Genomic DNA, 20,804 nt, shown 5'->3' with positions numbered 1-20,804 from the left:
AAAGTAAAACAAAGCAAAACAAAAATAAGACAGCATTTCTTTGATCTGACTCCCAACCCATACTTAAAAGTTGGATCTATTAGGGGACATGTGATCAAAATAATTTATATCTCATTCATTGTCCTCATCCACAATGTTTTTCAAATTATTTTTCTTGCATCACTTTTGATCTCCAATATATAAAAGAAAGCTATCTAAATACAATAAAAATATAGGCTCTTATTAGAATAAGAGCAATTTCACAATTAATGAATTGCCAAAGTATGTGAATAGGCAGTTCTTAAGGGAAGAAATTCAAACTATCAAAAGTCATTTTAAAAAACTTCAAACTATTACTAAGAGAATTGCAAATTAAAGCAACACTGAGGTTCTCTCCCATATCCACTAATTTTTTTCAAATATATAAATAGATTTATTTAAATACAGTAAGAATAAAAACTTTGATAGACTCAAGAATTCTGACCAATACAATGACTGCTCACAATTCCAGAGGACTGATGATGAAGTATTCCACTTACCTTCTAATAGAGATGTTGGATTCAGAGTATAGAATGAGAACGTTTTTTGATGAAACCAAAGTAGGAATTTGTTTTGTTTAACTGCATATTTGTTATAAGGGTTTTGTTTTCTTTTTCTCAGTGGTGGGAAAGGAATGGGAGGAAGAGAAAATAAATCTGTTAACTGAAAAAAAATAAAATTTAATTTTTAATCATATCATTGAGGGGGTGGCTAGGTGGCGCAGTGGATAAAGCACCGGCCCTGGAGTCAGGAATACCTGGGTTCAAATCTGGTCTCAGACACTTAATAATTACCTAGCTGTGTGGCCTTGGGCAAGCCACTTAACCCCATTTGCCTAGCAAAAAAACCTAAAAAAAATCACCAATGAAAAATAATAAATATGACAATTCATTTAAGTCCTAGGAACTCTTATAGAATGCTCAACTGCCTCATAAGCTGTTCATATATTATTGGACTACAAGATCTAAAGTTTTACCAATTTGGTACTGTGATTCACCACCCTCAGACTTAATTATCATTTCTAGCTCCACTTCACTTTATCATTTGGATGGATCTCATTAATCCATCCATCTCATTAATCTCCTTTCCACCAGTGCAGATAGCAGACCATCCATGCCTTCTCATCCTGCCCATGTTGTTTCAAAAATTCTATAGAAACCTACCCACCACATTGGAAATCTTCCTCCAAGTCTTTAAATATTCCATGGATACTAGTACAATACACAAGTTGCTTGTTTTCTTTTACAAGACTAATCCACCCTCTTTTTTGTTTATACATGTCCTTGATGGTATCTTTTGTAACTGCATAAATCTCCATTGGTTTTGTGTTGCTGCCTCACATCTGCCATGAATTCAACTTCTAACATTACATCTAACCTAAATGACTTGGAGAGTTTTTTTTTTAATTGTAGGAAGAGGAAGTTAGGAGGAATTTTCCCAACACTTGAAGGTTTTTAACCTTTTCCAGGTTGCCTTGCCATTAGAACATCTGTCCTATTTATCACAATGTCTTTGTACAAAGTCAATCACTCTGACAGGTATATAGCAAATTAAAGAAGTCTCTTATTCCCATATTAAGGTGCCAAGTGTGGCCCTTCCTTGCAATCTGATTGTACCCTGCGATATGCCCAAATGACAGAAATATAAAAATACCTTTGGCTTGAACTGATGACCTTCATATCAAAATATCTTTGTTACTAGAATCCTGTGTCTACTGACCTGAACCTGATTCTTTTACTACCTGGATGTTTCCCCTTCCCTACTTTTTGATTTCTGGCAATCTCACTGGCTCTGATGAACCAGTCAAATGTTTACAAATCACTTTATTTTGTCATTGTACTGCTAAATTCAGTTGAATAGCCACCCCATTCTCTAGTTCACTTGTCTCTGAAGACATAGTCAATTTTGAATTTTTTGGATTCCAGACACGGACCAGTAGCTACTATCTACATAACTTCAATAGGTCTTTGAGGAGTTAAGTTCTTGAGGTCTGTGGCAACATAAGCTGTTCTTTTTTTTGCAGTATTGTACTCTACATGTTCATTAACACAGTTCTTGTTGCACTTGTGACATAATCTTTATGAGTACATTGTTCCATTGTTCAAATTTAATTTTTTTAAATTACAGGAACAGTAATTGCAGAGTAATTGCACAGTAACCTGGCACTTAATTTTCACCTATGATTCTAAGAGACTATAGTACACATAGCAAAAACATCTTGGTAAAGCAGACAGGCTTAATTAAGTTGAGGGTAGCCAATGAGTCTCAAATCTACTGGTGAATTAAAGAGTTGTCTTACCCTAAGCAAGAACTGCTAATCCACTGGTGATCCTAATTTGTTTCTCTACCCAATGTTGCTATTATTGTTGTTGCTATTTTCTTTCATTTTTGAAGATTGGGATGATGTTTTAAGTGAGGCAGAGTTGCATAAGTTATAAGTCTCACTTTCTCTCAAAATCCAGTGGCAAAGTCAGAACAACTGGCAATGGCACAGAATGTAGCAGATGACCTTGGAGTCTTCAATGTCTGACCCAACTCTAAGTACTCTACAGCATTTGCTTAAGCTGCCTTCATGGTCACCAGAAGAAATTTTTCTCATCTTCCTATTCCACTGGGGTAGACATCCCCCTAATTCCCCAGTGGATTTGAAGCTCATTAGGTTGAGGCTCAGCCTAATTTAGCTTGTCTGCTGAGATGGTTTACCAGGGTGTGTCTGCTGTGCATATTATATAGTCTCTTGGAATTATAGGTGAATATTGAGTGCCAGATAGGCACCAAATGTTGATGAACAGCACTAAAGTCAGTTTAACTAACCCTCCCAGCAGAAGCATTAGTACTCCTTGTATACCCATACACTTAACATGCATGAAGTTTATTCATCTGGAGCCAGATCCCTATTCTTCCTTAAAGGTTAGCTGGCAAGTAGTATTCTTTAGACCTCAGCCTACTCTCAATGCCTAACCAAAGTCTCCTAATTCAGGTCTAGCTCCTTGCCCTGTCTCTGCAAACCACCACTATCTCATGGCCCAAAGACTAACTATAGTAATGCATTAAGCTAAGAATTAAAACTGTCCCATTTGCCCTTCTTGGCATATGAAAAAAGGGGAACAACAACTATTAAATAGAAAGAAAAATTAAGGCACATTTTAAAAGCCCCATTCCCTAACACTCCCCAAGACCACAACTGGCCATTCCCCTAAGTTCTGAAGTGATTCAATATTGATTTAGTTAGGCTTACATGGTGCACGTGTGTGTGTGTGTGTTCATTCCATGATATTTGTTTCTCTCTAATTGAGATTAACTAGGAGGAGTTATTTGAACAATTAATCTCTCCAGGGAAAGGAATGATCTAGTACTTTATTTAAATATGTATAGATTCATGTTGGAGCAGACTAATCTGGGAGTGCTCGAGAAAGGTACACCTTCTGAGAAGAGCATCATGTATGTGTTGAAGTAAGTAGATGAGACTCAAAAATCTTTTTTTTTCAATCTCATTCTTTTGAAGTTCTTTTCCCCTTTGGAGCTGCTTCTGAGCAGAGTCAAAGAAGGTAATGGGTAAGAAAAAGAACTGAAGTACAGGTGAAGACAAAAGAGTGGGAGGAAAAGAGAAGCAGAGTGGACAAAACAGAAAAAGAAGGTGGGGAAAAGAAAAGAGAAAAAAATAGGAAAAGAAATTCTGTTTCATGCCTTTTAGTCACATGGTTGCAGGTCTTGTTTCTTAAGCAAAAGTAGTTATTAGCAACTTGATAGAAGTGGAGAATCTTTTATAACTTCTTTCTGAGGAAATATCAGTTTGGGTCCCATCTAATATCTCCTGGAATTATGGTGGTAGAGAAAGCAAACTTTGAATTAAGGAAATCAGGAATAATTCCCAGGTATTTTGCTGCCCCCACCATTTCACAGAGAGAAACTTATTGGGGTTGTCTCAGTTTTTCCCCCTCATATTCTTTTATGGTAAAGACCTTCTTGTATTAGATCTGGTCTGATTCAAAATTACACCTACTTCTTAGCTGTGCATCACAAATTAATAGGTTTTTTAAAGCTGAGGTGGGATGGTTAACTTTAAGGGAAATTTCTTTTTGATATTGATTATTGTATTTTTAATGATTTTATTCATTAAAGAAGGTATAAGATGGTTTCTGGTTAATGAATGCTAGATTAAACTGTCACTTTTCATTCTGATAACTATATGTAAATTACACATGTATATAACTTATTTATGTAAAATAAAATTTGTTGAATGACTAATAAAACTACATTTCTCTAAAATATTCTATAGTTCAGATTTCACTATCTCTGATAAGCCTTTCTTTTATTATGAAACTTCATGACATACAATCTTGAAAAAGCAGCAAATATATAAGATCATAGAGATAATCATGGGACCTGTGATTTCATTGATATCAGAAGCTCCCAGTCAAGAACTTCCTCTTTCAACAACTTAACAACTTCTCTGAAACTTGTGGTCTAAGTTGTCCAAAGCACTCAGATGCTGATTGACTTTTCAGAGTCACATAGCCTGTAAATGTCAGGGGTGGGAATGTGAATCCAAGTCTTCTGGTTCCAAGACTAGCCTTCTGTCCAGTGGGATATGCTGGTCCTAGATCATAGGATCAAAGATTTGGAACTTTGAGGAGGGACTTCAGAGGCATGGAGTCCAGCACCCTTATTTTACAGATATTATAAAAGAGGGCGGCTAGGTGGTGCAGTGGATAGAGTACCGGCCCTGGAGTCAGGAGGAACTGAGTTCAAATCTGGCTTCAGACACATAATAATTATCTAGCTGTGTGGCCTTGGGCAAGTCACTGAAACCCATTACCTAGAAAAGAAAACAGATATCATAAAAGTGTCATTTTTTTTCCTGTTACCTATAATGTGAAGTCAATCCCTAGTAGCCTCACTGAGGTTGCCCAGCCAAGTATAAAGAAACTATTTCAATTTGTTGAAATTTTCTACATTAATTCATCAAAAATAGTACCTCCTAAAAGTTACCTGAGGGCTCCATTAGATCTTCTATGTTATTAAAAGGTACTCTAGAAAAAAAATGTGACCCAACTTCCCCTGCTGTCTCCACCAAACACCACCATTCCTCCAGTCCCTATTCTACTTCTAATTCCAAGAAATTCCATTTACTTCTCTACGAAAATTGGAAATTCCACATTCTTCTCTAGTTTACTAATGTCTGGAAAATCAAATTTCATAATCTGTTTTAAAAAAAGAAAGTGGTCTCATCCTTACCTTTCTAACGAAGTGGTCTTTACTGCCAGCATGTCTAGTAGGGTGTCCATGATTCTCTTTCCTAAGAACCCTAAGATAAATTAATTGAGAAATCGGGGTGGGGGGAAGCATTCAGTAATAGATATTTACTAAGAACAAGATTAGCTTCTTTTGATCTCTTATTTACTCTTTCCTTATTGAAACTTGGATTGACAATGGCAAATTGGAAACACGATAGGAAAATTTTTAAATTAACTTTCATATCTGATAGGAAAATTTTTAAATTAACTTTCATATCTGATAGGAAAATTTTTAAATTAACTTTCATATCTGATAAAGAAAGCACAAAGTAACAAAAGCAGATCTAGAGTTAGAAGATCTGACTTTTTGTTTTAACCCTACCAAAGCCTTGTTAAAATGCAAACTCTGGACCTCAGTTTCCCCATATGTACAATGGGGGGAGGGGAACTTACTCTTTCTGTGTCTTATGCAGAAGAATAAATTCTTATAAGTAAAATTAAACCACCTCCAAATGGTTAACAATGTGGTGCTTACCCAATGACTCTTTCCCTTCCAAACCTCTGAGTTGATGCTAGTATATTTGGAGAAATAGAGATGATTATAATAATATTAGCTCACAATTACAGATGAAGAAATGGAAGCTCAGAGAGAATATGTGACTTTCTTGTGATCACACAACTAGCAAATATCACAGCAAGAACTTGAATCTGGGTCTCCTGATTTAAATCCAAGGCTTCTTCCATTCTATCAACCTGCCTCTCCCTTTAATTCCTCAGGCAGTAAAATAAGGGTGTTGGAGTCAATGTCTCTGAGGTCCCTCCCCAAAGTTCCAAACCTTTGATCCTAAGATCTGGATAGAGAACTGGTCTTGGACCTTGGAAGGAAGACTTGGGTACAACTCCCCTACCCTTGACATTTATAAGTTAAGTGATGGTGGAGAAACATAAGGGAGTTCCTTCATTTCTTTCTTTCTTTCTCTCTTTCTTTCTTTGCAAGGCAATGGGGTTAAGTGGCTTGCCCAAGTTCACACAGTTACATAATTATTAAGTGTCTGAGGTCATATTTGAACTCAGGCCCTCCTGACCCCAGGGCCAGTGCTCTATCCACTGAGATGCTCCAAGTTCCTTCATTTCTGCATCAACACTTAGTTTTGTCTTTTGCTGAATTCATTTGGGGAATCTCTTTTGAGTAAGAGAATATCTGTGTGGTATGATTTTAGGGGAACTAGACAGATACCAAAATAGCTTCCCTATTTTTCTACAATGATTCCTAATTTCTTTCATATACATTCATTCCTTTGATTAAAGTAGTAAATTTCTATGGGCAAATGAAGTGGCACAGCTCAAAATGTGCTGGACCTGGTGTTAGGAAGCCCTGCATTCAAATCTGGCCATGCAGGTGTTTACTATTTGTGTGTCCTTGGGCAAGTCATTTAACTGTTTTTCTAATTCAGGTTCCTCATCTGTAAAATGGGGATATTAATAGCACCTACCTCCCAAGTTTATTGAGAGGACCAAATGAGATAGTTTTGTGAAATGCAATTTTATTTTATTTTATTTTTAGTTCCATATTTTCTCCCTCCCACCTTCTCATTGACCCTTTGAGAAAGAAGGAAAAGCTCATTACAAACATGTGTAGTCAAGCAAAACAAATTTCCACATTGGCTATATTATACCCAAAAACATACTTATATAAACATGTACGTATGTATGTGTATATTCATATACATATATAAACCTCTGTATGTGTATGTACTATAGAAGTAACTAGAGATATATCTGTCTCTATATTTATTTATCTATGGGGATATGGTTGAAGATAGATATATTTTCATATATCTTCATTAGTACTTTGAGCCCATTGCCTCTCTCTCTCTCTCTCTCTCTCTCTCTCTCTCTCTCTCTCTCTCTCTCTCTCGATAAGTTGCATGTTTCATCATTAGTCTTCTGGAAATGTAGCTAGGCATTGTCTTGAACAGTATCTAATTCTTCTAAAGTTGCTTGTTTTTCAGAGTCAATTATCTTTACAATAGTTTTCTTATTGTTTAAATTGTTCTTCTGAATCTGCTCACTTCATCCCGGGCATCTCTGAAACATTCCCTTCCTTATTTCCTGTATCACAATAATTTGTATACTATAACATGTTCAGTCATTTGATGGACATCCCCTAGTTTTCAATTCTTTGTCACTACAAAAAGAGGGATTATAAATAATTTTGCACATATAGGATCTTTTCCTCTTTCTTTGATCCCTTTGGAGTCTAGAAATAGCAGTGGTATCACTGGTCAAAGGGTAGTGCAATTTAATAACTTTTTGGGCATAGTTCCAAATTGCTTTCCAGAATAGTTGGGCAAGTTTACAGTTCCAGCAATAGTGTATTAGTGTACCAGTGTACCTATTTTTTTCCCACAGCTCTTCCAGAAATTCTTGTTTTCCTTTTTTCCTTTTTTTCCCCTTTCCTTTTCCTTCACTATTTCAATAGGTACAAGGTAGAAGCTCCAGTTGTCTCAATTTGCATTTCTGTAATTAATAATGATTTAGAACATTTTTTCACAGAGCCACTGATAATTTGAATTTCTTCCTCTGAAGAAATGGTTCTTGATGGACATCCCCATGCTTTTGGGGGGTCTTATTCTTATAAAATTGAATTACACATATACATACATATCAGACAAACTAATGGCAAAGATCTTTTTCCCAATTTCCTGCTTTTTTACTAATTTTAACTGAACTAGTTTTGCTTATGCACAAACTTTTAAAATTATACATAGTCAAGTTTGTCCATTTCACCTTCTGTGAACTTCCTTATTTCTTAATTATGACTTTTTCCAAGATCTAGTAATAGACCTTTAAAGTAATTTCTTCCATGTGTCCCTTCTCTGTTTGATACTACCCTTTATGTCTAAATCACCCATTTAGAGATTGACTTGGTGTACAATATGAGTTTTTAGTCTATATCGAGTCTCTACCAGACTGCTTTCCAGTTTTCCCATAAGTTTTTGTTGAATAGCAAGTTTTTGTTCCAATAGCTGAGATCTTAGCAAACAGTAGACTACTAAGTTTGTTTGCATTTTCATATTGTATACTTAATCTGTTCCATTGGTCAACCTCTTTAGCAGTACCAAGTCATTTGACAGTTGTGAGTTTGTAGTATAGTGTGAGGTATAGGTGCTGCTAAGCCTTCTTCCCTCCCATTTTTATACATTACTTCCATTGATATTCTTGACCTTTAGATCCTCCAGATGAAATTTGATATTTTATCTAAATCTATGAAGTAATCCTTTTGTAGTTTGCTTAGCATGGTACCAAATAAGCAAATTAATTTAGGTAGTATTGTCATTTTTATTTTATTGACTTAGTCTACCCATGAGCAATTAATTTCTTCAATAATTTAGATCTGTCTTTATTTGCATAAAAGAGCTTTTTGTAATCATATTCATATAGTTCCTGTTTGTGTGTCTTGTCAGGTAGAATCCCAAATATTTTAAACTGTCTGTGATTATTTTGAATGGAATTCTCTGTCTCTTCCTGCTGAATTTTGTTAGTGATATCCAAAAATGCTGACAATTCTTGTGAGTTTATGTTATATCCTGCAACTTTATTGAAGTTTTAAATCACTTCAATTATTTTTTTTACTGGCTAGCTAGGAGGTATAGTGGATAGAGTGCTGGACTTGGAGACAGAAAAACTCATTTTCAAGAGTTCACATCTGACCTCAGATACTAGCTATATGACAAAAGATTTTTGAAGCAAATCATCATATAATCTGCAAAAAAATAATAATTTTGTTTCTTCTTTGTCAATGCTTATTCCTTCAGTTTCTCTTTCTCATACTGTTGCTGTAGCTATCATTTTTAACACTATATTAAATAGTAATGGTGATAATAAATATCTTTGCCTTACTCCTGATCTTATTTGAAAGACCTCTAGTTTATCTCTTATACTAGTTCTTGGTTTTAGATAGTATTACTTGGGGCAGCTAGGTGGTGCAGTGGATAGAGCACTGGCCCTGGACTCAGACAAAGCCAACCTGGGACTTAATAATCACTTAACTCTGTGACCTTAGACAAGTCACCTTACTCCATTGTCTTTCTAAAACAAAAATGTTTTTAAAAGATAACTATTACTTATCATGTTAAGGAAAGATAAGTTGATTCCTATGCTGCCTAGCATTTTCAATAGGGATGGATAAATCTTGTCAAATGATTTTTCTATATTCTTTGATATAATCATAAGGTTATTATTATTATTATTATTATTATTACCATTATTATTAATTTGGTCAAATATATTTATACTTTTCCCAATATCATCCCTATGTTGTAGTTCTATATAAATCTAATAATCATAATGTTGGATCTTTAAAATATGTTACTACAATCTCCTTACTAGTATTTTCTATAAAATTTTTTGCTCCAAATTGCATTAAAAAAATTGGTCTATAGTTTTCTTTCTCTATTTTGACTCCCCAGTTTAGGTATCAAAACCTGATTTATGTCACAGAAAGAATTTGGTAGGACCATTTCTTTTCCTATTTTTTCCCAGTTTATGTGGTATAGAAATTAATTGTTCTTTAAATATTCAATAGAATTCCCTTGTAGGTCCATCTAATCCTATTTTTATTTCTCCTTTCAAAATTTATTTATGGCTTGTTCAATTTATTTTTCTTTTTTATTGTTTTATCAATTATCTGGACTTATGAAAATGATAGAGAAAATATCATGCAAAGTAAACTTTAAAGTCATATGAGCATATTTTTTCCACAAAGACCATTGTTAAAAATTTACTAGCATGTATCTGATACAAATATTCAACTTTATCTAGACAGATCCAAGAGAAAATAAAGTTATAAAAATGGCAAAAATAATAAAATATGTCAAATGATTCCACAAGTCCATAAAATTTCTGTTATTTACTTATTGTTAAACCTAACCAAAAATATAGATATATTACATTTAACATAGCAATGTTCTTATTTTCAAATACCTTTAGACTTTGTGTTTACATTTAGACTGGTGTTTTTTTGTAGTTATAATCTTTAATTATATGATATAGTTAGAGTATTTGTTGTTCTTTTGTTTCCAATTTCTTCACTCTACAGGACTTCAGATAAGTATTCCATATTGTTTTGAATTCTTAAATTAAATTTACTTTTATTACAGTATAAATTCCAAGCTGTCTCCCTCCCCCCACCCCACACTAGCAAAAGTTACCATTTGATACAGATAGATAGATAGATAGATAGATAGATAGATAGATAGATGATAGATGGATGGATGATAGATAAATGATAAATAGAAGGATGGATAGATTTGTGTGTATATATATATATATACATATATATATATATATATGTATATATATATATATATATATACACACACAAGCATTTGTGTAAAACCATACTATGCATACCTATTTATTAATTCTTTCTCTGGAGATGGATAACATCTTCCTTCATAGATCTTTTGTAGCTGATGTGAATATTTATAATACCCAGAGTAGCTTAGTCATTCACAGTTATTCTTTGAACAATGTTGCTGTTACTGTACCCATTTCAATTTATTTTTCTAAGACAGGATTATTTAAGTTCTTTATTTCTGCTAATCGAGGCAATTTATGATTTTTACAAATATTTATCCATTTCATTTAGATTTCAGTTTTTTAGCATAAATTTGGGTAAATAGTAAAATATTTTATTTCTTCATCAGTGAATGTGACTTCATCTCAAATGAGATAATATTAATGGTGCAGCTAGGTGGCACAGTATATAGCACACTGGCTGTTGAGTCAGAAGGATCTGAGTTCATGTCCTGTCTTAAGCACTTACTAAATATGTGACCCTGGGTAAGTCACTTAATCTTAATGAGAGAGAATATTTGTAAAGTATTTTGCAGACTTTATAGTGCTCTACATATGCTATCATTATTTTTGTTTTTAGGTTTTTTGCAAGGCAAATGGGGTTAAGTGGCTTGCCCAAGGCCACACAGCTACGTAATTATTAAGTGTCTGAGCTTAGATTTGAACTCAGGTACTCCTGATTTCAGAGCCGCTGCTATACCCACTGTGCCACCTAGCCACCACAGACATTATCATTATTACTACTAAGTTTACAAAAAGAGGCTACTAGACTATTTAGTACCATAAGATCATAGGATTAAAAGCTAGTAAAGACCTTAGAGATCATATAACCCAATCTCTTCTTTTTACTAATAAAGAAACAGAGACCCAGAGGGGTAGCACAGGGCAGATATGGCAGAACCAAGACTGGAAGCCAAGTTGTCTGCCTTCAAATTCAACATTCTTGCTACTGCACTCACCTACCATTAATGTTATTAGTTTTATAAAATTAGCTATAATTTTATATTTACATATAAAATTTTTGTACAATTTATATATATATATATATACATATATATTTTATAAAATTTACAAAATGACTAGATGCAAGACTCTGATCGAACACAGGTATACTTTTATGGAAGAGAGAGGGAAAGAATTATAAATTTAGAGCTAGAAAGATGTTTAGAAGTTATCAAGCCCAATCCTTCCATTTCCCAGACCTAGGTACTCCAAAAAGGGCTAAATCAAGGATCCCGTCCAGGGTAAAAGCAATAGGGTTACAGTCATTGTCATGGTCCCTGTGACTCTTCTTGTGGGAAGAATCTGCAATCTTGGGCTGGAACAATGATCCACCATGGTTCCCCATTGGGTTTCCCAATCATCTTCAATATTTAGTACTCTTTCTTGATTTGGATGGCCTAGTTATGAAAACTGGGTTGTCCTAATCCTTCACATTATATATTTCAAGATGAAGAAACTGAGGCCCCCAAAAAAGAATATTGACTTATTCAAGACCACATGCTGCCATTCACAGTGGTTTTTCTACCTCAGAATACAGTGCTGTTTTATTGTTAACAACCTGCCTCTCCCCAAGCTAGCCTTAAGGGGATACTATTTCACAGATCTGCCTCAAAGGAGGGGACTCTAAACAACCAAAGGAGCAGTATGAGGGGATTGGGCATCTGCGAGACATGATGAGAGAAAGGTGGGTCAAAAATGGAAGTGAGAAAGTACAGAAAATACTTTAAAATGTAATTTTTACTATTTTGCCTAGATTTGGCCCTTCCTCCTCTCATCTGGAATTCTATTAGTATGTACTGATTTGGGTTTTCTGGGGGAAAGATGCTAGATAAATCTGAAAGGATATTATTAATAAGCCTATTGTTTAATGATGGAAAAGAATGAAGTCTGTGAATGTACTCTAATTGTCTGACTTCCTCAGAAAGGGGGAAAATCTGAAAAGCATACAAATAGCTTATTATCTGATGGAGTCAGATAACAGCTGGCATCATAGGACTTAGAGCAGGAAAAGAATCTTCATTCCAAATGTATAGGGTATAAGAATCAGTGAAGTGACTTGCTCTTGATCACAAAGGAAGTATGTAAGTAGCCAAGTGAGGAATTGAACTTGTTCTGCTGACTCTACTAGGGTTAAATATGTTAGGCAAAAATGAAAGAAAATACATTTTCTTCATCTTATTCTGGGTATATCTCTTGGGAGGCAACTAGGTGATACAGAGGATAGAGTGCCAGTCCTGGAGTCAACTCATCCTCATTGATTCAAATCCAATCTCAGAAACTTATCAGCTATGACCCTGGGCAAGTCACGTAGCACTCTTTGCCTCAGTTTTCTCATGTGTAAAATAAACTGGAGAAGAAAATGATAAACCACTCTAGTATCTTTGCCAAGAAAACCCCAAAGGTGGTCACAAAGAGATCCACATGACTGAAATGACCAAACAACTACATCATCTCTTGGGAGTTGGCAGGAGGAGAGAGCAAAGGAGCAAAGGATGGAAGTGTCTCTTGGTAGACTCTGGACATTTCATTACACCGTTGACTTAGCTGCAAGAGACACCTGGGCAATCTCTCTGATAATAATAATAATAATAATGATGGTTTACAGGTTCTCCTGTTTCTGGGTCATAGCTTGACCTCTAATTTAGCACTCTACAAAGACTTCCATCAACTTTGTGGTACTCTGAGGTCTATGATTTTAGCTCAAAATCAGCCTGGAATGAAGAGAAGACATATTGGTATTGAGATATCCTAACACAAGATTTGCTAGCCCTCAAATGACTTGGTCTAATAATATATATGTTATTTCCCTAATAATACACATGCCTTCATATCTGCACTCACCAAATACATTTAAAAACCCTTCCAAGGCATCCTCTACTGTATACACCAGCCAAAGTCAGTCAAGTACATTGATGAGGAGAAGAAGAAGCAGGGAAGAGATGGAATAAATAAAAGTGAAGTAAGTAGGAAATATCCTCCAAACAGAGGAGAGAGAGTGGTAGCTTAAACCCAAAGACAATAAGGGTATCACTAAGCGGTGGCCAAGCTGGCCATTAGAACCTGAATGGCAACATTACTACACAGCTAACTTGGAAATATGAGACCACTAAGGCTAGAAGGGAGGGAAATCCCAGAGGTCATCTAGCTCACTGCTAACCTCATAAATTGATCAACTACTTAGGCTCCTAGCAATCATCTAAACTAGTGTCCAGAAGAGAGAGATTCTAGAATCCTGAATCCAATGTCAAACTCAGAGGAGGTGTTTGGAAAGCAAAGTTTTCGTTTTCTTCATTTATTGAATAGAAAAGACATTGTCTTGAAAATCTAATATATTGGAAGGAAAAAAGACCACATCAAAGCATCATTTTGAAATGCTGGTCAACACTAAAGAAGCCTAAGTTATAGAATTTCAAACAATCAAGAAACATTTATAAAGCATCTGCTATGTAGCAGGCACTGTGAGAGGTGATTCATATAACAAAAAATGAAATAATTCCTTATTACGAAGAAAGGAAGGGAACAAGCAATTATTAGACACTGGCTGTGTACTAACAGGCTTGTCAGTCAATTCTCACAATAACCTTGTCAGGTAGCTTTTTACTATAATCTTTATTTTGCAGTTGAGGAAATTGAGGCAGACAACAGGGAAGTGATTTGCTCAGAGTCACACAGCTAGTGAATGTCTGAGGTCAAATTTGAACTCATGTCTTCTTGATATGACATTCTACTAGGAAAGCATATAATGTGTTCTAGAGTCAGGGAGACCTGAGTTCAAATTGAGCCTCAGATACTTATTAACTGTGTGACCCTGGACAAGTCATTTAGTCTCTATCTCAGTTTCCTCAACTGTATAAGGGGAATAATAATAACACTGCTTCCCAAGTTTGTTGTGACAATCAACTGAGATAATAGTTGTAGCATATAGTAGGTGGTTATATACTTATTAGTTGTATGACCTTGGGATAGTCACTTCACCTCTCTCTGCCTCACTTTTTCACTATAAAATGAGGATAATAATTGCACCTCCTTCTCAGGGTTGTTGTGAGGATCAAGTGAGAATATCTGTGAAGAGCTTAGTAACTGGCACATGATAGGTGCTTATATAAATGCTAGCTATTGTTATTATATATGATTTTATACAGATTTATTTAAATACAAAATAGCTAGGGAGAGAAGGCATGAGTAGTTGAAAACATTAGGAAAAGCTTCATGCTTGAAAAAAAGAGGGGGACTCTATGAGGGCTGGACCCCCTGGAATGGACAAATCCACTTTATAACATTAAGCAGTAGCCTCCAGAGGAGTCCATCCCAACAGGTCAATCTTCCTCCTCTGGTGATCTAAACTTCCAATACAATGGATGAGTAGTAAAGAGAGCAGACAGTGCCACATGAGGGACCAAGTCACTTCAAGAAGCCTTGTGATGTGTAATGACTGGGTCTGGTTCATATTGCCTTGGAGGCAAATCTATAGGTGGGCAGCCTGTGTCTCTCTAAAGAGATGGAGACCATGTCAAGATTAATTGGGTGATGCTCCAGCTCATGGCTGGAAAATGAGACACCAGTGACACTGCTACCAAGGCAGGGTGATCAGACTGCTGTGGGAGGTCAAATTCACAAAGCAGGGACCAGAAAACATCCATCTTTAGGCCTACATGCTGCTCAGCCTATCAAATAACTGACCAATAGCCCCATGGGAGAGAATCAATACATCAGTAAATGTGATGGGCCTCTAGGGTTAGTTGCTGGATTTTGTTGAAATATTGACAGATCCTTAGCAAGTGAGCCCTTATTGAGCTCTTTTATCCAAGTAAGGTTGGTTTATGTGGAAAATCTATCTCTAAGTAGCAATTCATAATGAGACGCCACAACTAGAGCTTTCCCTCATTTGGAATGGGATCCAGGGCAGACACCTAAAAAACAAAGAATCTTGTTGACTATTGAAGGATAAAAAAGATTTAAAAAATAGGCAAGATGTTTTTCCTGCCAGAAGGGAGTTTAGGGAGTTCCCACTTCACTGACCAGGATATCCCCAGTGTCCCATCCTGGTCAGAACTCATGACTCATAGCCTCCACTCCCTCCCCTTGAACCAAATGTGAGATCCAGATGGCCATCAGAGGCACAGAACAGCAACAATAGTAATAGTAAAAGTAATGATAATACTAGTAAAAGTAATCTTGATAAAGTAAAAGGAATAGTAAAAATAATAGTAATAGAAAGTAATACTTTATGAAATAATAGTAATAATAATAATAATAATAAAAAGGAATAGTCATAGTAAAAATATTAAGTCATAAGTAAGTAGTAATACTTTTATTTATAAAAAATGATAGTAATGGCAAAAATAATAGTAAAAGTAATAAAAATAGATTTTTATAGCACTTTAAGATTTGCAAAATACTTTGCAAATATCACCTCAATTTATTCTTACAATAACCTTGGGAGATAGGGGTTATTATCCCCACTGAAAGAAACACAAACAGAATTAAATAAGTAATTAAGTTTTAAGGTTGTAGTGAAGGCCTAGCCAGGGTGACAGAGCCAAATCAAGGGTCAAGTTCAATTTTAAGTTCAAGCAAAAAAAGCTGAAGGATAAGAGTAAATAAGCAAAGTTGTGTCAGTCTCTGAAATCTGGCAATTTGTTTTCATCTTTGGTTCATCTTTTGGTTCAACAACACAGTGAGAAGAACAAGGGCTGTAGTATCTGTATATGTAGAATATGTATATGTCAATAAGGTCATTTCTTATATTCCAGTGCATTGACAGTCATCTTGACTTTTGTTTTGCCATTGGAAGACTCTGAAAGAATGAGTGAGTGAGGCTGTGACTTTGTGCATCTAGTCCACACACATCATAAATTAACATCATGTGGAGATGTCATTGATTGGTTTTGAAAATACCTCTGACATTTACTTCCTATGTAACCTTGAGCTTATCAATTAATTCTTCATGGTCTCAGTTTCCCTGTCTGTAAAATGAGGAAATGATCACAAAGATCCCTTCCAGCTCTAGGTTCTTTTCCATAAGTAGAAAGTCCTGGTTTGTTTGGTAGTTATTTTTTAAGTGTTCATAATTCTACTGAATTTTTAAAACTTTTGAATTCTAATATTTCAACTAATCAAAAATATTTTTCCCCCATTAGGCTCTTTGAGGTCACAGATTATCTTTCTTTGGTTCATATTTGTATTTCCCATGTTTAGCATAGTGCCCCTGTACCTAGCAAACCCTTAATAAAAGTTTAATCTAATCTAGGATACAAGTTATTTTCCCAAAATGATTTTCCCAATAGGTGGTGTGACAGGATCAAGGTTCTCACCCCCACCCACCTCCCACTCCCTTAAACAGGGACTCATTTTCCTTAAGAGACAAAAAAACGCTGTCCTTGAGAACCAATTGGCTTCTGCCTCAGTTCAAGCAGTTTTCTGGTCATCTAAAGGGCATGATAACGGCTCTCCCATGTGAAGTCAGCCCCTGTAAATGAAAGACAAAGTAGCTACTGTATTCTGTGTTTCCCTATAAAGACAAGGTAGCGAGGTGGAGAATGAGGGGAGTGTCCTATAGAAACTAAGTGCTATTGTCTCCTTGCTGTGTTAAGGCAAAGTCAACTTCCTTTGGTTAACTGTTTAATAACTTATTAACATCCCATTTCTCCAGTCCCAAGTTCCCCAAGTTCCAAATGAACAAACAAAGCATTGGAATTAATGCCTGCCTCTAAGAGGCACATACATACATACCTACATACATACCTGTTTTTCCAGGTGTCTGTTGTGATTAAGGGCATAAATTAGCAAAATGTGAGTCAGGATTAGGGGTGCATTCTGTTGTTATGGAAACTAACTGGATCGAATATAGCAATCTTAGGGGTTCTCTACTTGCTAAGCAGACCCTTGATGAATGCCTGTTGAATTGATAGACCATATCCTGCTGATCAGAGTTACAGTAAAGCACGTAACATAATAGACTCAGAGCAACCCCCAAGAGAAGAAGTATTCAGTGGAGAAACTCAATAGCGAGTGGATCAACTGGCATTTATTAAGAGTTTCTGGAGTGAGGGCTTGCTGACTTTTTTCAGGGCTACTCTTTCACCTTCTCAACGATGGCTCCAAGAATCTATAGCATGCTCAGCAGCCACACCTTGGTAAATCATCTTGGTAAGACGGGCTAAACCAGGTTGGAGGCAGCCGAATTCATCAGTGAATTACAGGGATGTTCAATGCAAACATGTTAAAGACTTCCCCCAGAGGAATGGGTGGCTGAAAACAGTTTGTTCAAATGGCCATGAAAGTGCCTGGACCAGACACTGTGGAGGCTTAGAGCTTGGATATCTCCAATGTCAACAAGTGTATTGCAGACCATTAATGGTCATCTTAATTTATGTTTTGCCACTGGAAGACACTGGATGAGTGAGTGAGGCTGATGACTTTGTGCAACTCTGCTTCACTTAAATCTAATCCATGCACAAGTCATAAATAATGTCATGCTGTGATGTGACAAACAGGGGCAGCTAGGTGGCACAGTGGATAGAGCACTGGCCCTGGAGTCAGGAGTACCTGGGTTCAAACCTGGTCTCAGACACTTAATAATTACCTAGCTGTGTGGCCTTGGGCAAGCCACTTAACTCCATTGCCTTGCAAAAACCTAAAATAAAATAAAGGACAAACAACAAGTGCTTATGTGCTAAGCTAGGCCTAGAGTAAGAAAGACCTGAGTTCAACTCTGGTCTCAGACACTATCAGTGTGACTTTGGGTAGGTTAGTTAACCTCTGTTTGCCTTAATCTGCTAGAGAAGGAAATGGCAGACCTCTCCAGTATCTTTGCAAAGAAAATCCTTAGAGATAATATGGTTCATGGAGCCACAAAGAGTCAGACACAAGTAAACAAAAATACAAGCAAAAAGATAGTTCCTTGCCTTCAGAAAGCTTACATTCTAATGGGTAAGGACCATACAGAAAAGGAAACATAAGCTACAGTTCAGTGGGTTGTGATGGGTTAAGACTGATGAGGGTAGGAGCATGGTAGAGAAGTCCTGAGCCTAGCCTGAGGAGAAATGAAGACATAGATGGAGAGCCTTTCTTCAATGTTCTGGAGGATTTGGGAGGAGCCATTCAATCAGAGGGAGAGGTTGCTGAGTCAGCTAATCCTTCCAAAGGCTGAATGCCACAGTAGTTAAGGTCTCCTAGGATATATATTTCTGTAGGTGTAGCAGAAATGTCCAGAGTATAGGTGATGAGAAAGGAAGAAATAGAATTCACTTTCCAAGATTAAACAGCACTTCCTTGAGATATTCCTTCAATAGCCATGTGCTCAGCTTCCTTCAGCTCATCATACTTTGCCTTGAAGGCACAAAGACGCTTCCTGACAGGGTGAGGACATCCTAAATACAAGCTGCGTTGTTGCAGGTATGCAATATCATCATTTGTTTCAACTTGCCCTGCCATAATTCAAGAAGAGTAATTAGAGAAGGGTTGCAGGATCATCAGTTAAGAGCCAGAGGAGACCTTCAAAGTCATGGAGGACTTTTGTATGAACTGGAAGAAAGGAGCAGAACTAGGAATATCATTTATACAATAATAACAATACTGTAAAGCAAACAAGTTTGGAAGCTGCAAGAGTGTTAGTCAATACTTAGATCATTCCAGAAGACTGAGGATGACAACATGCTCTGTATGACAGAAAGGTAATGGACTTGGGGTGCAAAATGAGTACATATTTTCATATATAGCCACTGAAGAAATATGTTTTGACCACGCAAATTTGTTATAATGATTCTTTTCCCAGTGGAATGGGAGCTAAGGAAGCAAACTAGATTTCTATTAATTTTTTAAAAAGAGAAAAGGGGTACCATAGATGCGGAATATTACATGTAATTTGAGATGATGTCATGGTATTATGCTTTACTCTGTTACAGGAGATCTCTTGAGAAGTGGGAATGTTTGTGGTATAAAAATAAAACATATCAATAAAACTTTAAAAGTCATTAAATTCTGTTCGGCAGCTAGGTGGGAAGCATCAACCTGGCTTCAGACACTTGATAATTACCTAGCTGTGTGGCCTTGGGCAAGCCACTTAACTCCATTTGCCTTGCAAAAACCTAAAAAAAAAAGTCATTAAATTCAGCCCTCTCATTTTACAGTTGAGGAAAACAGAAGATGAAAGTGCTTAAGTGATCTGTGCAGGGTCAAAAACTAGTAAGAGTCTAAAGAAAGATTTGAGCACAAGTCTTCCTGACTCCAGGTCCAGCATATCAACTCAAGGGCATGCCCAGGCTCCCAAGCATGACCTAAACCAGATTAAAATGTAATTAGGAAATATTTAACAAAATAAAGAAAAACAGAATAAAATGTGAACAATGTTAATGTATGGTTTTCTAAGACAACATTTATCCTTATATACAGTTTTCTATTTGACTTTGACACCATTCTTACAATGCAACTCATGGTTGTTACTATCCAGGGTTTTCCTGTTCATGTTATATGATAATCAGTTGAAGAAACTAGGAATGTTTATCTTGGAGAAGACATGAGAAGATTGAGAGTGAGGAGACTAGACAAGATAACTGTCTTCAGGTTTTTGAAAAAGTATAAATCCTGTCTTAGAAACTTAGTAACTGGACAAGTCACTTAACCCTATTTGCCCCATTTTCCTCACCTTTAAAATGAGTTGGAGAAGAAAATGGCAAAACCATTCTAAAACCTTTGAAAATAAAATACCAAATAGGGTCACAAAGAGTCAGAGGTGACTGAAATGACTGAAAAACAATAAGGGAAATTAGCCTTGTTCTGTCTGGTGTCAAAGGCCAGAACTAAGAATAACAACAAGTAATGGTAAGCTGGGTATCAGTAACAATTTTCCAATAATTAGAACTGATCAAATAATATCCTTCAATGCAGCCTCTATGAAGCCTCCCCAATTCTTCTAGCCTATCCATATATAAGGAGTAAGCCTCACTGGAAGATTTGTCATCTCACCCCCAAAGCCAATGCTCCATTTGACTTTGTATAACAACTCAGAAAAATGTGGCCTCTGAGTTTTCATTCAGAATCAAACATTTCCAAAGGCATATCCTTAGATATGTTCCCGAGGCTTTAGGAACTCTAAGGCTCCATGGGACCTCAAACTAGGCTATTTATTTGAATGTGGTTTCTTGCAAAGATCTCCTTTTAAGTTACTTTCCTCAATTAGCTTTA

At 36.1% G+C, this 20,804-nt stretch overlaps 1 protein-coding gene across 1 annotated transcript in view; it reads left to right on the top strand.

Moving 5' to 3' along the window:
* The first annotated feature begins 3,397 nt into the window (after positions 1-3,397).
* LOC141505561 (galactose-3-O-sulfotransferase 2-like) overlaps positions 3,398-20,804 on the top strand; it is a 24,605-nt gene continuing 7,198 nt past the window's right edge. The window contains exon 1 of the mRNA XM_074211490.1: positions 3,398-3,471. Coding sequence (XP_074067591.1) covers positions 3,398-3,471 — 74 coding nt within the window. The remainder of the gene's footprint in view (positions 3,472-20,804) is intronic.

The sequence above is a fragment of the Macrotis lagotis genome, chromosome 1 (genome assembly GCF_037893015.1).
Source record: "Macrotis lagotis isolate mMagLag1 chromosome 1, bilby.v1.9.chrom.fasta, whole genome shotgun sequence".
NCBI classification, from domain to species: Eukaryota; Metazoa; Chordata; class Mammalia; order Peramelemorphia; family Peramelidae; genus Macrotis; species Macrotis lagotis.
Note: the sequence above shows the minus strand (reverse complement) of the source record. Positions and strands in the feature narration are given on the sequence as shown.